Here is a 21,038-nt window from a genome sequence, read left to right as displayed (position 1 = left end):
GAAAAGAAAAAGCTAAGTGGGAGATGGATTATAGTGGTATTTTGAGGTGAGTAAATGTTCCACAATGGTACCACAATGTTCTTTTTATGAGTGTGCTCATGCCTTTTTGCCTTGTTTTTGCAGAGTGGTGGCTCTGAGACTAGGGATCTACACTGGCAATCGGAAGGTTGCCAGTTCGAATCCCGTAAAATGCCAAAAGGGACTCTGATCTGTTGGGCCCTTGAGCAAGGCCCTTAACCTGCCATTACTAAGTGCTTTGAGTACTGAGAAAAGCGCTATATACTGTAAATGCAAAGAATTATTATTATTGTTACCTTAATAAAAATCCCCTTTTGTAAAACACTTTTTAAAGTCTGCCACTTTATCTTTCCGGGTCAATGATGTTCATGGTTGTGTCTCTGTTTCTGCACCTTTTCCGTGATGAACCTTAGTGAAAACAGCATTTTATAAAGTGGACGGTACAATTTACACAGACAAATATACATTACCAGTAACGGCGGACTGTACAATAACGTGCAGTGAATACACCTGACTTATACTTTTCATCCTCTTTCTCTGCACGTTTAGCATTCATTTGCTCAGAGGTTGATGCACTTGCTGCTTCGTTAGCAGCTCTTCTTTTCTCCACCCTAGTGGCCCGCTTCTTCTCTTCTTCTGCTGGCATCTTTCTGCATTAAAACTGATTAAGTCAGTGTTTGTGTTGCTATTACTTAGAAGGTTTTTCTTAATTTTTCACTTAAGCTGGCACTTAAATGTTTAATCTGCCTCAAGAATGATTTTCGATATGAAGAGGAAGGGGAAGTGACGGTAAGGGGATGAGAATGGCGCCTGTACGCATGCTCCACATAGCCACCTTTCTGCCCGCTTCCGAGAGTTGGTTCTACAATAAAATAAAATAAAAATAAAAAGAGTAACAAAAATCATCACCCCAAAAGCAGACAGTAGGCGTCACGTAGTATATGTGTACCAAATTTCAGGTCAATAGTTCAAACGGTTTGTGAGCTACAGGTGATTTAAAATCCTGGACAGACAAACGGACAGCCACGGTAGCGTATTATATAAGAAAATAGTGACAACAGAGTCAATGCAAAAGTGTTTCTGCAAGGAAACAAGAAAAATGAAAAAAATTATGACTTGTTTTACAATGAGGGAAACTTAAAAGTACTGTTAGGAAGTACAGATATTTTACCACTGTCTTAGTGTTTAACATGTCTACAGGTATCTGGATGTATTTTTATTCCTGCTGCCTATTCTACATTTCATAAATGTTCGTTTGTGCCACCTCTGCATATTCATTTACAGTATGTGTACTACCATTAATGACTGATTTAATATTCTGCTTTTAGTATTCTACTTGCCTGACTGCAAAAGTGAAAAAGGCATTATGATAAGTTGCATATAATTTAAAAGATACTTCTTATCAAGCACTTAAGTTTGAAGTAGATAGCACATTCCAAAGTCTTGGGTACAAATGTTGTACACAGCTATTGTCTTTGAGAAGTCTGTATGTTCTCCCCATATCAGCATGGATTATTTTTCCCAGATACCAAGGATGTTGGTATTCTAAAATGGTATAAGCGCAAGTGTACTCTGCTATGGTTCTCTATGGAGCTTCCAGGGTAGAATCCAATCCCACACCCATTACTGACATTCAGTGAAATAGAAGATAAATGTACAGATATTTTGTAGCAGTAAACATCATTTTAACACAAAAATAAAAACCAACATGGTTGCAGATCATTAGTTGGCAAACCGACAATGAAAGAATTCACTTCCTGTTGGTACATATCATAAAATGTTACATCAGCTTTCCAATAAAAGCTGTTTTGTTTGCGAACGTTGCTCTATGTATGTCAGTATAAATGTTGAGCCTGAATTACACCAAGTTTGGGAACTGTTGTGTTCAAATGGGATAAGAAGTATCCCATGAGACAGTTTATAAATGAAATTTTGCAGTGATTAGTTAAGGGATTTCATAAGAATGGTCAAAGATGTTAGTAAAGGGCAATACACAAGGATGTAAAATCATCAAGCTAATTCTAAGGGAAAAGCCAAAGTCAAAGCTGAAATAAATATTTGTGCACATTTGGGATGATGACAGGTCCAAAAGCCTCTCTTCTTCTCATTTTGATGTCCCTAAAGTATATCCTTCTAGGACATAATCCACACAGACCATCCATGGGCCACCTTAATTATTGACAACACCATTTATTATCCTAATAATTCATTTATGGTTGCACAGACCCTCATGAAAATTGCTTGAAAATGTGGAACTCAGTTTTATAAAAATCCTTTTCAACTGTCATGTTTGTTTCTTTACAAAATTCTGTTGAACTTATCACATCTTGTTTACATTGTTTATGAAGTACAGGGAAGAGTAAATCATATGACTTAGGAGGTTGTAGACAAGACTTTGCAAACCAATAATAAAGACTTTATTGTGTGTCTCATGTAAATGTCTCTCAAAGCTTACAGCAATTTGCTTGTTTGTACAGTGTGCTAAGCAGTCTGATCCTAGACAAAATAATGAGGCAAGAATCTTGCAAATTATTGGAAAAATGACAGGAAATAGAACAGGAAAACAGATCTCAGTGTTTGATGGCATAACACAAAAAACAAAATAGGAAAAGAGACTAAAATAATAACAGCCATCAACAAAGTAAGAACAGCTCGGGATACATAACGATGTACAGGGTACACTTCATAAATATGATATTTATAGCACTGACTGCTGTCTATTATTAACACCAGACCCTTCCAGGATTTGGCTTGCAATTAGATATTTTTTGCCACTAAGACTGCTATGGTAGCTAAGTAATCATTCCTGCCTTACAAGTTAAGGTACCTAGTCCAGTCACTGCTTCTGTCATTTTCGATTTACATATTTTTCATGGTGACTTTCTCTGGATTCTCAGGTTTTATTCCACATTCCAAAGAGACACAAGTAAGATCCATTGCAACTGAGAATGGGTGTGTGCTCTGCCTGCACTGTGATGGAGTGGAGTACTGTACATTATTATATTTAATCAATGATGGTATAAGATTCAACATTGTGAAGATGGAATTGTTTTTAATTCTGGATTATGATGAGTTCCACTCCATTTTTCACATGAAGGACAACAACTCACCATTTACTTTTTTGGTTCTAGATTATGTCTGTAAAAGACATCTCCCAAGATGTTGTTCCAGACTAAAAGCACATCATCTTCTATTTTAGTCTAGACAGGCATGTTTCCCAGGATGTTTTTTCTACTGAATTTTAGGACTCTGTCCTCTTAATTTCTTTCAGAGGAAAAAAAATCCCCAGACTTTTTCTCAGATGTTTTTGGTACAGAAACATTTTCAATGATATTTTTATCCTAGATTGTAATGACTGTGTTTTTAAAACTGAGGGTATTATTTTTGGAGTTAAGATTTGCTGTAGATATTTCCAGGTTTGATTCATCGTTTCTGTTTCTGTTAAGGTACTGTTCTCATCAGGATCAGTGCATGTCATAAAGTTACTCAATAGGCATTTGAGATTCCCCACTGCAGTTCCTAATAGGTCAGAGTTGGTGAAGGCAGTTGTGTTGCTAAATGTTGGGCTAGATATGATTTTTGATCTCATGTGCAATTGACTGTGTGGATATGCCTTTCAAATTCAGTTACTTGAGAAGAGCAATTGTTTTATGATCATTTAAACCCATTTTGTTACTCATTTAATGTATTTAAACATGTAATGTTTCCCATCTTTTAGATAGATAGATAGATAGATAGATAGATAGATAGATAGATAGATAGATAGATAGATAGATAGATAGATAGATAGATAGATAGATAGATAGATAGATAGATAGATAGATACTTTATTAATGCAAAGGGGAAACTCACATACTCCAGCAGCAGCATACTGATAAAGAACAATATTAAATTAAAGAGTGATAACAATGCAGGTATAACAGACAATAACTTTGTATAATGTTAACGTTTACCCCTCCGGGTGGAACTGAAAAGTCACATAGTGTGGAGGAGGAACGATCTCCTCAGTCTGTCAGTGGAGCAGGATGGTGACAACAGTCTGTCACTGAAGCTGCTCCTCTGTCTGGAGATGATCCTGTTCAGTGGATGCAGTGGATTCTTCATGATTGACAGGAGCCTGCTCAGCGCCCATCAATCTGCCACAGACGTCAAACTGTCCAGCTCCGTGCCTACAATAGAGCCTGCCTTCCTCACCAGTTTGTCCAGGCGTGAAGCGTCCCTCTTCTTTATGCTGCCTCCCCAGCACACCACTGTGTAGAAGAGGGCACTCGCCACAACCATCTGATAGAACATCTGCAGTATCTTATTGCTTTTAAATCAAACTCTCCTGTGCAAACATAACATTGTATTGGTACAGTTCTAATGGTATATTAAAGAGTTACCGGGAGCAGCAACCTGCTTCTTATATGAGAACGAATGCTTGAGACATTGATATATATTTCACTGTTATTGATTCATAAACAGGGGTAGATTACAATAAGGAGGAATTTTATAGCTGTGGATCTTAAATTACATCAGTCCTTTAAGCAAGGCAGAGAGAGAATGCAGCCAAATTCCCAGTGCTTCCTTTTCTTGTCAGATTAAACATCTGTCCCTGCTACGTCAGTACCCAGTGACTGAGTGTTATCAAATGGAAGGAATAGTGTTAAAGTGGAGAGGTCTTAACTTCTTGTAGAATGATGAAGGTCTCATTTTTCTTAAAAATAATATTATAAATTGTTCATAGATTAAGTCAGGACACAGAGCTAATGGATCAGTAAGGAATTCAAACAGGAAATAAAGGAACAGTCATTGTTGGAACAATGTTTGATGTTAACCCAGAAAACAACAAATTTAAATTTAGATGGTTTTGTACTGCAGCAACTTTATATTGTAGGCTTATATGGTAATTACTGTCACATATACAAATTACAGTGAAATTATTACTATCAAAATGTAATGTGTCTTATGTTATTGCACAGTCAATATTTTATATTACTATTTAAGAGCATATTATGTTAGTAAAAACAAAATGTACAAAAACATACATTAAAAATTGTTATTTTGTGCATTAAGCTGAATTTATTTGCAGTGTTTTGAGTTATGAATGTTTACTAATAAGTAACCATAAAAATACAGCACATTTCTTTTAAGAAAATTTCATATTGTAGGAATATTGCATTGTGAAGTCAGTTACAATATGAACTGTACTGTGACCTAAATTATCAAGATTGCAGCACATCACATGCAATTTTTTACTATTTTAATAAATTATGAAGCACTATGCTATATTTCATTTACATTTTACATACGTGTTTTCATAAACTGATGGGTGTCATTTTTGACATGCCTGTGGGATTGTAAGCATCTGCATGCATGTGCACATGATTCAGATGAAATATCATATCTACGCATATGGAGCCTGGTCACTATTTTGAGAGATGCAGGTATATAAATTCATTGGTCCCAAATGGAAATTGTTTGCGATTAAACCAACTCTGAGGAAAGGCAATTTAGGAAATATAGATCTTGATGTCCTATTCTTTGAAATTTGTTTATAATTTTTAAGCAAAGTTTTGCAGTGTCCTATTCCTTTCGGTATTAAAGATCTGCATATTATTTAGAATCATCCGATTTTGTTGCATTTAATAAAAAGTTGGTCTAAAAATAAAAATGAATACTTTTTGGGATAATTTGTTAAAAAAGTAATTATTATAGAATGTCTCATCAAAGCACAAAAACACTTTATAATAATAATTATTTATTTTTTCTTACCATGGGCAAACATTTTAGTAAGCTAGTTTTCCAAGAGATGGCAGCATATACGTACTGTTAGAGAAGTCATATCATATATCAACATGCCAGAGATGAAAGAAGAGGGCATGGGAAAGTAGAGTAAACTTTGATGTTGTAGGAACTGGCCAGCTTCAGCCTTAGGATACTATAGGGTGTATCTAGCTCGACAAACACTAGGAGAATCACAACACACCCCATGGAGAAAAATCAAGTCTTGAAAGTGCTCAAGAAAGACTAGAAGGCCAACCTGAAGATAGATAGCAGCACATGGGCTCAGGCTGGAGGTGAAGAAACTAGTTTTATCCCCTTAGTAGAAAATGATAGAGCTGTCAAGGCTGAGGGTTGCAAGGACATAAGGGACTTCAAGACAGAGACCTAATCTGGTGTCACAGAAGTGATTTTTTGCAGGCCACAAAGCAGGCATGGCTATTCTGTGTCAGAATCAGTACGTGTGCCATGCCTATATTATAACCTTCTAACAAGCCTGTCTACATATTATGTACCATTATCCTTGATGCTTTCTAACAAGCTTTTATTATTAACTTTCACTGCACAGCAGATGCAATTACCATCTGACAAGTCTGTCTCACTCCCTTTTGAAAACACTGTGTCATTAATATAGCTTGCCCAGCGTGTAGCCCCTCCTTCTCAGAAGTTTCTGTCATTAACTTCCATTCTCTTCTGCCACACCTGTATGTTCAATAGTAAAACATCTGATCACAAACTACTCTCCCCAGTAGAGGTGCCAATTCTCAGAAAGATTGTTGAGACACAATGATGTATTAAGGGATGTGTCTTATAATACATGTTATCACAATGGGGTTTAAACCAAACAATAAACTTAGAGGTGGATGGCTGCAAAATGAACACTGAAATCACACTAAGGACCACATTCAAAAACCCTTTAGTACTTGCACATAAATTCACTGAAGTACGGTTCTTCTTTTCCCAACTACTAAAGGGGACTAAGAGGGAGTTAAAAAAATTTCTCTTAGGGAACAAGCATGCTACTGAACAGCAAGCACCTGACTGGCGTGCTGCCCACTCAACAATAAATATCTGCCTTGGAGCATAAAATGTCCTATTATAGCAAGCTTGGCATAGTAGTTTAGACTTACAGCTCCAGTATAAATATTCAACACTATCCATATTCCAAATTAAGAATGTCCAGTCCTCATAAGTTTACTGGAATACGTGAATAGAGGTTTTTCTAATTTTAATAAAAAGAGGAAACACAAAAGTTGCAAAGAACAAAAACAGTTTTAGCATATTATAATAAGGTAAAGAAACTTGATATACTTGAAATGCAACAGTGTGACCCACATAGTGCACACAAATGGCATATAAAATGTTCCCAAATTTGATACTGTGCCATATACAGGTATTCTAAATTGTATTTATTACAGAAATTCAGTTGTAATTTTTCTTCTGCTTCCTTTTTACTAAAGAAACATGGAAACGTTTTACTACTGTGCTGTGTGTTTATGAATGATTTCTATGAGTGACTTTAGTATATTATACTTCAACAGTGCTAGCACATTACTATTTTGTACAAAGCAGATGAGCCAACAATTCTACTCAGGCTGATGTTATTACATGGTTTACATTACCGCACAATTGTGGACTTAATTTAAAAGTAGGACTGAGAAAAATGAAGTAGGTAGAAATTAATTTCTGGAATATTATGGTTTCTGAAATATTTTTAAATAATCATGTTTTGCTCCCCTCTCTTTCAAAACTAAAAAGTAGTACCATTAATATTTTGCAAAAGCACTCTCAGAAATGTTCATGCATATTTGTTTCCCTCACGAGAGTTTGAATGATCAGGGCATGCCTTATGTCTCGCATCATAAAGCAGCTATGAGAAAGCTTTGCAATTAAGCAGTTACACTCCACGGTTTATCATCCGCAGATGAATGGCCTGACTGAACAATTTAATAAAACCCTAAAACAGATGATTTGAAGAGTCACCCATCATGACCCGACCTCGTGGGATAGAGTAGCACCCTTCCTCTTGTTTGATGTTAGGGAATTTCCACAGGCATTAACGGGGCTGAGTCCTTTCAAGCTACTCTTTGGCTGCCAATCCCATGGTGCGTTAGACATTTTTCAAGAAGAGTAAACAGAGACTCATCAGACACCTCAAGGGGGCAGGTTTGTCGGCTGAGTTGTGTCACTGCAGGAACAGATTTCCAGACGGTCCGCTATTGCAGTGGAACATCTGACGGTTTAGTTCAGTTCTGTACTGATTTTTGATGTTTGAATAAGATTTCCAAGTTTGATGCATACCTGATGCCGTGTGTGAATGAGCTGTTGGAGAAGGACGGGGAGGTCTCGTATATTTCTATCCTAGACCTCATGAATGGTTACTGGCAGGTGCACCTGGAGGAGTCCAGTTGCGAGAAGACACTCCGGATGGGCCATTTGAATTTACAGCACTCCTTTATGGTCTCCATGGCACACTGTTGACCTTACAGTGGATGACGGACCAGATTCTCCATCCCCATTTTGCGTACACAGTGGCTATCATGACAATGTTGTCATGTCCAAGAAATGACTGGGAATCTCATCTTGTCTGCAGTGCTTGACAGCTTACGGCTGGCGGGGTTGATGGCTAACCCTAAGAAGTGCAAGCTGGGTATGGCGGAAACCCATTATCAGGGATATTCCATGGGGAAGGGTTTGCTCAAGCCTCAAATGGGTAAAGTGGAGGAGGTGCTTGCATATCCATGTCCTGAAAAACAGAGGCAGGTTCGTGACTTCCTCAGGCTTGTGGGGTATTCCCAACTTTGAGCATCGGGCCACCCCTCCCACTGACTTGGCAATGGGCAGAACGAATCATAGTGTTGTCTGGAACGGTGCCTGTGAAAGAGCTTTCTCGGACCCAAAAACCGCTTCATCCTCATTCCCGGTTCTGCACAATCCTGACTTTTTGAAGGAATATATTCTGCAAAAGGATGCAAGCACTTATGGTTTAGGAGCAGTTCTCTCACAGTGTTTTGGGGGGAGCAACACCCCATCACATTTCTCAACAGAAAGCTGCTACCCAGGAAGCGTAATTATTTGACTATTGAATAGGAGTGCTTGGGGATTAAGTGGGCGGAGGAGGCCCTTCATATCTACCTCTGGGGACGGTGTTTTACCCTGGTGACTGACCATGCCCCATTTCAGTGGCTGTACAAACAGAAGGATACTAACGCCCAGCTCACTTGGTGGTCTATTAGCTTGCAGGCTTTCACTTTTGATGTTCACCACCGTCCATGGGCTGCACACACCAATGCTGATGTTCTCTCCCTCCTGGCCAAGCCTGGCTTAGATGGTAGCTTTGCCCACACCAGCAGAAGAGCGCTGCAGAAACAACTAGGAGCTGATCGAGATCTCACTATATGTACTTGCTTATCTAATACTGAATTATAGGATGACAATGTCAACATCAGAATTAGGTGCAAGACAAGAGCCATTTCCAGATATGGTGCCAGTACAATATAGGGCACACTTTCATTTGCACTTACTTCAAGAATACTACTTCAAAATGAATGGCTAATCTAAGGCATCTCTTAAATTTGTGAGGAAACTAACAAGGGCAACAGATTTGAACCAGAAACTTAACAAGTAGTAAGGGTTTTGTTTTGAACCTTTTGGCAAATCATAGTACTAGAATCAATTACTGGACACACTGTCCACTTTGGTATTATTCCAGAGAGAGTGAGTTATGTTTTCATTATTATTGAGCTTTCTTTCCTGTTTCTGCAATCGAGAAGAAGAGATCTTTTAATATTAGAGGCAGTGGAAGTGATGGGTTTTTGAATAGTGTTATATTGTATTTATGATTTGTATACAGTTAAATCCATTTGAGGGAAGAAAAACATTAAAAAGAACTCAAACGTTTGAAAAGCAAGCTTATATTCTGTAGCCTGTTGGATATTCCCACAACCTTTTGTACTTCCTGGATTCTGTCCTGAATGCACTTCTTTTTATTCATAACCATTGTCCCCAAGTACATGATTCACTGTTTAACTAAAAGACTTCTGCTAGATCAGCTTAGTCAGTGTCTTTGACAATTGGAAGACCTGGATTAGGTACTGGTGTAGTCATCTATTTTTAGACTAAAGGGATATAATTTCCTCAATACGGCAATGTGTGGCTTGGCCTATTAGTTATGGGGTGCATTTATAGGTTGCCCTTGTGAAAGAGCAATATTGTTGGTTAACGTATTAACTGTTATTTTTATCTTCTTTAGGATGTCTGTGCAGAGTAAAAGATTAATACAGATTTACTATTAGCATTATGAAAAGATATATTTGAACTTTCTAATAGTTAAATCTGCAAAGGACAAAATGGACAACCCATGTAACAAATAAAAAACATGAGGTCTACCTTAATTACTGATATTTCAACCCGCCTTAGACAGGTAGCATAGCTAGTCCAAAAATAAATAAATCAGACACACAAAACATCATGAATATTGCTATATCAGATCTTAAAAACCCATACTGCAATAATCAATCTGTGTTTGACAGATGTTAGTATAAATATATTTAAAATAAACAGAAACAAGTTCATACACAATAAAACTGTTTTTCAGTCATTTTCTAATAATTTGAAGTTATGCATAGCTATTTTGGATTGCACTACACAGAAAAAATGTCTGTGGCCATTTATTTTAACATTTTCCATATTGTTCCAGCATGCCATCATGAAACAACATGGATGGTCCATGTGAGAGGAGACACCAATTTAGGGGTTATCTGCCATTTTTTGTTTATAAATATACATAGCTGACGTTTTCAAAAAGAATTACTTTTGCACCCTGCAGAAATTCTTAAAAAAACTCCATGCAATGGAATTTTAACATCTTTACAAAATTGTTTGCATATGACTTTCGCTTGCACTGTTTGTAGATTTGAGGTTTCTTTTTTTTTTGTTCTAACAGCTAACAATTTTCGACTAAGAATTTTCAGGACAGCCACTGCTCCCTAAAATATCAATTAAAACAGCAGCTGGTATACAAGGTCTGATATAGATTCATATATGTATATCGTAGATCCCTAAGTGTATCTATTAGGACTGTTAGATCGGCCATCTTTATTCGAATATAACTCGAATTTATTTCATAAAGGTCTTATTCAAAGGCAAAAGCTAACATTCAATTGTAAAAGAAGGGTTGTTTGTTTTACCCGCACTAATTTTGGCATCGATTTTCGCAATTTTGAACGGTTAGCTATGTCTTAATCAGTAAAACTTACAGCTATACCCCTTTACAACACAGAAAAAAAAATCCATTACTCTACACTTTATTCTGTAAGTGTACTCCATACATTTTCTAAACACTTTTCTGGTGGACTGAAAGTATTGTTTTTGTATCTGATTCTGCCCCATTTTTTCTTAAACCTGAAATCCATAAAAAAAAGTCTTGTTAGTGTCAGCAAAAATGTGTGTCTCGTGTCTTACATGGTTGCTTAAAAATAGAGAAGCAACTAAAACATTTATGTCGCCTTTATTCACTTTTTGAGTATTAAAATACAGTACAATCGATACCCTTCCGCGAACCATCTGACAGCTCCAAATAATAAAACAAATCTATCTTCAACCTGTATGCCTCTTGCCTGATCTTTCACTTTGCTGACTATTCTCACCCTGTTGCATTAATAACTAATCTCATTGCCCCCCCCCACCCCCCCGATCTAAACGAGTTTTCACGTCTAGTTCGTTTGGTGCGTTCTTTTTTTTCAACCTCTGGTGCGCTTCTCCCCAAAATGTGTTTTGTTTAGGTGGATGTGAAATGCACCATGATTCAGACCAAAACAAATGCACAGTGCAGCACAAACCAAAACCTACAGTGGTTTGCATGGAGTATGAATGTACAGTGCAGTATGAACCGAATCCTGGAGTGGTTTGCATGGGGTATGAATGTAATCCGACACGAGGCCGACAACGTGAAACACTCTGCATTATGAGTGAAATTGTGCATGCTGTCTGCTCTCTGTAATTATAATGAATAAAGCGTTACCGTGGAGCATTAAAAAACAATAAAAAACATGCACACGAGTACACATATAATACAATTCGCACAAATAAATCACACAATTAGTGACAGTCAGAAAGAGCCTAGCACGTGATTCAGCTTCGCACGTGATTTCTATCTGATGTGGCAAGAAACGAATAGCAGTGTCTTATGAGACCGAAGATCAAACCCTAATTTTACACCATGAAAGCAGATGGGATTGCTTTTTGAGCACAATGCACACTAAGGCCGGGTTTATACTTCACGTGAGGCGACTCATGCTGCAGCAGATGCTCCTGCTACGCAAGCGTTTTATTGTTTATACTTGCGCGTGTACTTTACATAAATCTGGAGGAATCCAGCAGGTGGTAGTGCAAGATATTATCACGGTGAGAACAGGTTCAGCTTCTCTGTATTGTTGCCTGAAACACCCATTAAATTCCAATGACACCTTACCACAATATCTCTAAAAAGGGTGTTTAATGATTGAATCCATCAATCCAGGGATGTTTCCATTCCAACAAGCACTGGGCACGAGGCAGAAACAATCCCTGGTCGGGACCTCAGCTCATCGCAAGGTGAATACAAGCACTCCCATACACTAGAGTCATTTTAGCAGCACCAGGGGCCTCATGCATAACGGCGTGTGTAGAATTCGCACTATAACATGACGTAAGCACAAAAGCCAAAATGTGCTTACGCACAGAAAAATCCAGATGCAGGAATCTGTGCGTTCGCCCACTTCTGCGCTCTTCCACTACATAAATCCCGATCAGCGTGAAAAGTAACACTCGTGCATGCGCCTGCTGTCCTGCACCAGCTCCTCCCAGAATTATGCCGCTTTGAATACGCAAATCAATATAAATAGCCCTTAAGCTTGGTGTTCTGTGATAAAGACAATGGAAAAAGCAAGAGGGAAAATAGAAGAATTTCAGCGAATACCAAGTGGAGGCAAGGAAAAATGTACTATTTGTTGGTTTAAATAGTGGTATAAACAACAAAAGGAAGCTGATCGACTGACATAGCGTGTCGGAGAAACTCGAAAGCTCAAGTTCACAAAGTCGCACAGTGCCCAAAATAAAAAAGAAGTTGTCACATATCAAAGTCGCCGTGAAAAGGCGAGTTGTAGCCCATCGTCTGAGTGTCTTATGAAAGCTTATTAGGGTACAGAGAAAAAAAAGGCACGCGGTAGGAAAAATGCACGAAATGTCAACTTCAATCTCGAAATTTCCACTTTAATTACGTAATTTATTTTGTCATTAAAGTAGAATATCATTAACTTCATCTTAAAATCGTTTAATTTACCAGTTTCTCAAATCACATCGTAATTAAAGTAGCATGTTAAATGCTTTGTTTTGTATTTGATCTTTTGCTCTATGTGTGTGAAACACTACGTGCTTCCACTTTCTCTTTCTCCAACAGGACACAGAATCCATTACATTCGTGATATTACAGCTCTCTGAATAATTAAAATACTGAGATGTATACGTGATATCTTTTTCATGATGATAGGAGTTAAAGCATGTTATTAAACAGGGGAACACGGTGCGTGATTGTGCGCGACCTTATTTATTGTAGCAGTACTGTCTCTTTCAAAAGTACTAACCTCCAATTCCTGTGCTTACTTTTCTTTCTCCACATACCCAATCGCCACACAATCAGCTCTGTAATAGACGTTAAGCCGTTTGTAAGCTTACAACGACGATTCTTCAAAACTTTTAAAGAACATTGAAATATCTTTGTAGTACATGTTTAATTATTCTATCCATCTATCCTTCCAGTGTCGTGTCAGCCCCAGAAAGAATACAGCACAAGGTAGGATAAATCCGTGAACTAGCTAGCGCTGCGGAACCATGTCCTCACATGTTTAATTATTAACAATACAGATTATTTAAATGTAGTTAAAGTTTCATCTATATAATCAACATATTTTGCTGCATTTCATCTTAAAAATGATATCATCATCATATGTAAATACGCGCTTTATAAAGTGAAGCAGGTTGTGCAATATTATAACTGTAGTGCAAGTTTACAGTGCGGTGATTGTACTTATAAGTACAAATAGTTCTACAAGGAGCACTTGATGGACTGATTGATTGTTTAAAGGTCTCGGGATGAAACTGTTTCTGAACCGCGAGGTCTTTACAGGGAAGGCTTTGAAGCGTTTTGCCATGGCTGAGGCAGGGTGTGCTTGATACTGTATATCGATAATTCTCTTTCCGATCAGCTGCTGCTGTGATTCCCACTCAGATACAGTGATATAAATACTCCAAGTGGTGCAGTGAGAGTAATATGGAAAAAGATGATTCGCTGTGGCAACTCTTCACAGGAGCAGCTGAAAGAAGAAAAAAAGGTGCAGTAAGAGTAACAACGCTAAAGCAGTTATGGTATTTGGAATACTATGGATATTCCCTGGACCATTATATTGTTACAAGTTAATTACAATCAGATGCATTACACTAATTAACAATATGTGGTTAGTTTCAGTGTATTTATAAAACCGTGGCAGGAATGTGGTTCTAAGAAAGAGTAACTACACAGGAACAGTACCACTGCTTTGATGCTGGGTGCCGGCAGTCTGCAAAACCGAGAGGAGAACTTGCGTACAACAGGGTATGAGGTACTGTGGAAATGTGCGTGGCTTTACGCCTAGTTTACATTTTATACATCGCGATTTGAACGTGGAAACGTTCTTACGCAACATTTCTGTGCATACGCACCATTTATGCATGAGGCCCCAGATCCCCAAATCTGCATATCTTTGGAAGGAAACCGAAGCACAGTGTGGAATCCAAGCAGGGAATACCAGCAACGTGACTCCATGCGAGACAGCAGTGCTACCACTCCGCCACCGTGTCACCCCCATGTGTGTAATTATTAACAGTATTCACTATTTAAATGAAATGAACAATTTATCTGTAAAATGTAACAAATACTTTAATGCATGTCATCATGAAAGTGATATCAGGTGTAAATCTAAAGATTCTAAATTTGAAGAGAACTGGAATATCATACATTTAATGTTTTCTATGTGGTGATCTATTGCTGCTTGCTGTAATGATTAAAAACTGGGATGGCATTTACAATGGTCTGTTTTAATGATAAAATAAACTGTGAGGTTAAAGTGGATATTTCAAGATTACAGCCGAAATTTCCACTTTAATCACAAAATACACGTTTTCACCATGTACTTAATTTTTTTTCTCAGTGGCTCAAATAAAATGCTGTGCATTATGTTGCTATTGTGAAGTTGCAAAAGAAAAAAGACCACAAAAGATGGTATGTGAGACTTTTAAAATGTATCACGTCATTACGATCAGTAATATGTGACACTTGAATTATAAAAGCACCATGAATGCATCTGTATGTCAGCATGTTGCTAAACCACATCGAACCAATCATCAAACATCGAAGCGCGCACATCGATCCCGTAGGATCCTCATAGAGGCTTTCTGTCAAATGTAGATAGTAAACAGAGACTCTGACATCACGTTCCGACTTTTAGCACACTGCACCCCGCCAACTTTTTGCTGGTACTGCAACTCGCGGTCGCGTCATGTTAATTTGTGAGGACCTGCTCAGAGGACACGTCAAATGAACGCTGGGAACGCGTGGCATCCATGATGCGGGCGTGTACGTATTCTGAGCGTGAAGTATAAACAAGCCCTAAATTTGGCATTTGAAGTAAGTGTTAAGCAAACACTCTAACATTAACAAATATTTATAAGCGTCAAGATGATAGTATGACTTGGGATAAACTAAATTGAGGTTACATTCATATGCTGCTGGAGGGTAAATATGCAACATCATACAGTTTAATGGAACTCATCTGAGTCTCTCCTGTCATTTAACCGAAGAACTTCTGTGTATGCCCTCAGTACAGCATTACTTTGTACACTCGCCTATATGAAACAGGTCCTTTTCGTACCATGCATTATAGTATAATTATAAAATAGTCTTCTGGTTGTTCCATAAATAGGTTTTTGGCTCATACAGTGGTGTTTGGTACATAAACCAAATTATTTATGTAAAATGTGGCAGTGTGTAAACACAACTGCTGTCGACTCTCCATGATATTTTTCCTAAGATAAAAAATGTTTCTGCCCAATGAAAGCAGTCTATGACACACCTACAGCATGCTTACTGATATGCTTACTTCACTTGAAAGTTTGTAGTTTGCACCCAAACTAACAGAATAACAAATCATTCCCTGATTCGGACCAAAGCAAATGGACAATGACTCATAAGTTTGGAACCGCTGAGTCTGTTTGGTTGAAAGCACTATCCCACACCCTTGTCACTCAACTCTTCCTAAGCAGATGCCCACTGCGGCCATTACCACAATAGCAAAGTATAAAAGTAAAGTACAATCATGAAAGCAACTCCCAGAATCGTTACCTTGAATTTAAATATATTCAAATATTTAGTTATTTTTAATTTGTAACTAAATCCTATTTTTTGACTAATTTAATGAGTATGTGTGTGATACACACACGTGCATCTATACTAATAAAAGGCAAAGCCCTCACTGACTGACTGACTCATCACTAATTCTCCAACTTCCCGTGTAGGTAGAAGGCTGAAATTTGGCAGGCTCATTCCTTACAGGATACTTACAAAAGTTAAGCAGGTTTCATTTCGAAATTCTACGTGTAACGGTCATAACTGAATCCCACTTACATACATATATACGTCCATAGCCTGCAGCTCGGTCGCCGTGTGAGGCGGAGTTGCGTCCCCCATCACCACGCCTCCCACGTTGTTGGCTGCCTGCTTATATTGCGTCCCCCATCCCCACACCTCCCACGTAATTAACTGCTTGCCCATATAAGGCTGTCTGTTAGCAGCAATCCAAGCTGTGAGAAAACAGTAAAAAGGAAGCGTGTGAGACATCGTGGTACATTTTCTGATGCAGCTAGACGGAAACAACTTTGTGATGCTGCCGCCAAATACTCGCAGAAAAATCCACAAGTTAATAGACACGCTGTCGCTAAACACTCGCAGGCTAATCCACAAATTCATAGAGACGCTGTCGCTAAATACTCGCAGAAAAGTCCACAACTTCATAGAGACGCTATCGCTAAATACTCGCAGGCAATTCCACAAGCTCATAGACACGCTGCCGCTAAATATTTGCAGGAAAATCCACAAGTTAATACTGGGAATGCCTGTTAAACATCTTAGATTCATGAGTAGCGATTTGGGTAGTGAACACTTCAATGAATGAAACCTGTCATCTTTACAACGGTTGACAAACACAGAATGTAACTTGAACACAACACGTACTGCAAATATGAACCTGATAATGAGATAATGATAATCAAATCCTTGATGACTGCAACACTCATAACAGTGACAAAACAATTACATGGACAATCATGTATGTTATTTTTAAAATGTTTCCTACGAAGCGCGGGTATTTTGCTAGTTATATATATATATATATATATATATATATATATATATATATATATATATATATATATATATATATATATGTAGTATACCCTTTTTATTTCAGGATGAATAGTACACTCCTTCGTGCATTTTGCCATAAAAATAATAACACAGTCCACATGAATGATTAAAGTACATGGTTTTAAAACCTGTCTTCCCATTTAGCAACAATGAAAACCCAAATGACCTTCCATTTTTAATCTAATTCAGACTACTGAGAGATTTCCTTGCACTTGTTTCTTTAACATTTAAGATTACAACTTTTACCTATATCTTCCAATCTTAAACCCCCTATAATCAGCCCTCATTTGTGCTCTATCTTAAAAGTCCTATGCTGCCTCCTTATCAATTGCAATAAAGATCTTATTACATACAGAAACGTATTCATCGAACCCTAAGGAGATCATAAAACTAGATATGTCATTAACCAAAATTTCATCTAAGATTTCATAACCATCTGTCTTTTGCCAGGCCTATAACTGCATGTAATATTACTCATTTTCCAAAAAACAATGTTTCTATAATAGTGCTGACACAATAAAGCATGACGTGAAGGGCCTAAAGAAGAGCTCTGTGTTTGCTAAATTTCATTGTAACCATTTTTCTTATTTGCAGTTTTTATAATTGATGGACTTCAGGATTAATTAGATAACTTTCCATTGAGTATATACCCTGAATAGTACACTGTTAACAAAAATTATTATTTTGCGACAAAGAATTATTTAAAAAGGATGAAAGCATTCTCATTATTTCATCTCAACTATTTAATCATGAAAAACATTATGTTTTGCATTTTCTGATTTCAGCCTTCAGTGCTGGAATTGTCCTCATGATTAGTATCATGAGCACACACTGAGGACTGACTTATGCCAGGCTATATTCTCTGACAATGCACACTTACCTGTTACAATACCATAGTTAGGCGCTTCAAGAATAGCTCCATAAAACTGGATAACGTTCCTGTGACTAAGGACACTCAGTATTTCTGCCTGCATACACAATAAGAATAAAAAGAAAGCTAGGATTAACAACTACTTATTAAAATACTAAAGTTTATTAACAAATAAACTACCGTGTGAAGATCAAAGTGTAAGTTAATGCATTGATTAATATAACATTCTGAAACCTTAACTTAATCTATTTCAGCATTGTGAGGGGCCAGAGCTAATCCTGGCAGCATTGAGCTGAAGGTAAAAACTAACCTTAGATGGGGCACCATCTAATTACACACACAAACCCATATGAAGCCAATTTGCAATCCACAATTAACCAATCCAATCACACAGACACAGGGACAACAACGGCATGCAACAAAATGATCAAATGCGGGATTGAACCCAGGACAATTGAACCTATAAGGCAGCAATGATAAACACTGCATCTATACTGCCCCATACATGAATAATATACTAATTAATTAAAAATGCAATAAAAGTGAAGAAGCATTATAACAGACAATGTTCTGTTATTGGCACATACCATCCCCCACTGTAATTTTATAATAACTGGATCAAAGGCAGGGTAAATAAATTGCTCAGTTTTGGATTTGGCTTTTTTTTTCTCCCGTTCCCCAGCAACAAGGCCATAGGGCCTACAAATATGCTTGTCCTACACTACAAATCACACATTTAGAGATCAGATGAGTAATAGGGATATTTTAATTTTAATGAAGGCACAGTACATGTTTGTGTGTGCATGAATGTGCCCTGTAATGAACTTGTGCCTCTAAAGGTTGGCTCCTGCTTTGCTTCTAATGCTCTGGCTTACCCACAAACCAGTACTGGATTAAGTGAGCTGAAAAATGAATGGGTGGATGGATGGATGCACACAGAGCACTATCAGGCTGTGGTTAATTGTGCATTACCAAAGAAAGGTCTGATGATCAATTAAACTCCTAAAATAGGAGAAAAATATAATGGGCAGAATGAAGAGGAAATCAGCTTTTTATTATGGAGCAGTATCTCTCTCATGATGGCACTAACATGGAAACAACTTTCAATATCTTATCTCTGTGAAATACATTGAGATAAGTCTTTTTATATACAATTGTAAGAAAAATATACTATACTGTATCTGTGGAGCACCCTGAAATGATTTTCATGATCAAAGATACTATACATAATACAGTACCTACATTGGAGACTACTCATTCATTATGCGATTTTGAGTGAATCACGTTACACCTGCTAGTGTTGTAGTTATACAAATATGGAAATAACTATATTACAAATCTTTTATTTGTAAGTTACTTAATATAAAATACTAATCAAACAAAGATGTGTAAATACAAATCACAGGGGAGTGCATAATATATTTTATAATAAACTATTAATTCTACGGTGGGCTGGCACCCTGCCCAGGATTTGTTCCTGCCTTGCACCCTGTGTTGGCTGGGATTGGGACCAGCAGACCCCTGTGACCCTGTGTTAGGATATAGCGGGTTGGATAATGACTGACTGACTGACTATTAATTCTTCTAATCCACTTATCAAGTTCAGGGTTTTGAGAAAGATTAAACTAAAGACAATCATTTTATCTTCACTGTAGAGTTGAAAACATCCCAAGGTGTTTTTAAGTACTGAGGTATATTGTTTGCAAATTCAGTGGTATGTTTGGACCATAGGCAGCTTAAGCATATGCTCAGAAACTCATGGTGAGTCTGAGGGTGACTGATCTTGCAGCTTTTTGCTTTTAGGTCCAGTATGTCAGCCACCTGGTCACACTGCCTGTCTAAATGAACAATGTCCTTCTAAAATTGAATTCTAGGGTACATACTGTATGTTACCTTCCATTCTGGCCTGGTGTGAGTTACTGTGGATGTGTATGTGAGTTGCTGCCTGTCTTACATCCAGAGCAGGTATGTCTCCCTGCATGAAACCCTAAACTAGGCAAAATTATAATCTGAAAATGGATAAAAGGATATGTCTCCTTGGATAATATGTTTTGCTTTTGTCGCAGCACTATGTCCATTTTCAGATTTGTTTTGTTCTATGTTGAAATGTCTGTGATGTCAAAACAGGCTTTTCATCTGAACTTATTGCCAGGTTAAAATAAAAATCATATCTACCTACTAACTGGCTTTAACCAAGGTTTCCATTACTATTTTGTTTCTTAAAAGTGAATTATCTTTTGGGTCTTTAATCTCAGCCATTTATTTATTCATTTGTATTTATTTATTCATTGTGGGCCTCAACTTTGCAACTCTTCTTACATAAAGCATTGTTGACTGAGTGTTGGTTGAACAGTTACTTATACATAAACATATGTGTAAGCTTGGACATGTAATTTAACACAAGGTGGTTCTATTAATAGCAATTATTATACACATCGTAGACACAGGCAGATATTTTTATATGTGGGCTTTCAGCTCTTCATTCATTAATTTCTTTAACATATTAAGTGTCAATACTTTATAAGATCACTGTCCATAAACTATAGGTCATAGCCAAAATTCACTGATGAATTTGTCAGAGTACTACTTTCGCTAAAGCTCATATAATATAGTGGATCAAAACAACAAAAGGAGCCCACAGAGACTTCAAATTTAGACCCATGCTGGATGAACTATCAATAGAAGATTTCTTGGGTATATGGCTATTTAGGTTACTCGACTACATCGCTGTGTGGGCTGAAGGCATTCAAGAAACAGTATTTTTGGGATCAATGCAAGGAGTCTGTAGACAAAAAAAGTAATCACACGAGAGTCGCTCTTCCAACTCTGCAGCGCTCCTATTCCAACCAGCTTTTAATTATGTGGTAAATCCCCTCTTTCAGTACTTATAAA

The 21,038-nt window shown here is 37.4% G+C and overlaps 1 protein-coding gene across 3 annotated transcripts in view; it reads right to left on the bottom strand.

Moving 5' to 3' along the window:
* zak (sterile alpha motif and leucine zipper containing kinase AZK) overlaps positions 1 to 21,038 on the bottom strand; it is a 214,693-nt gene that overhangs the window by 168,121 nt on the left and 25,534 nt on the right. For all 3 annotated transcript variants that reach the window (XM_039757639.1, XM_039757640.1, XM_039757637.1), the window contains exon 3: positions 18,156 to 18,243. In XM_039757639.1, the coding sequence (XP_039613573.1) occupies positions 18,156 to 18,243 (88 nt within the window). The remainder of the gene's footprint in view (positions 1 to 18,155; positions 18,244 to 21,038) is intronic.

This window comes from Polypterus senegalus, chromosome 6 (assembly GCF_016835505.1).
Source record: "Polypterus senegalus isolate Bchr_013 chromosome 6, ASM1683550v1, whole genome shotgun sequence".
NCBI classification, from domain to species: Eukaryota; Metazoa; Chordata; class Cladistia; order Polypteriformes; family Polypteridae; genus Polypterus; species Polypterus senegalus.
The sequence above is the reverse complement of the archived record's forward strand: the minus strand, read 5'-3'. Positions and strand labels throughout refer to the sequence as shown.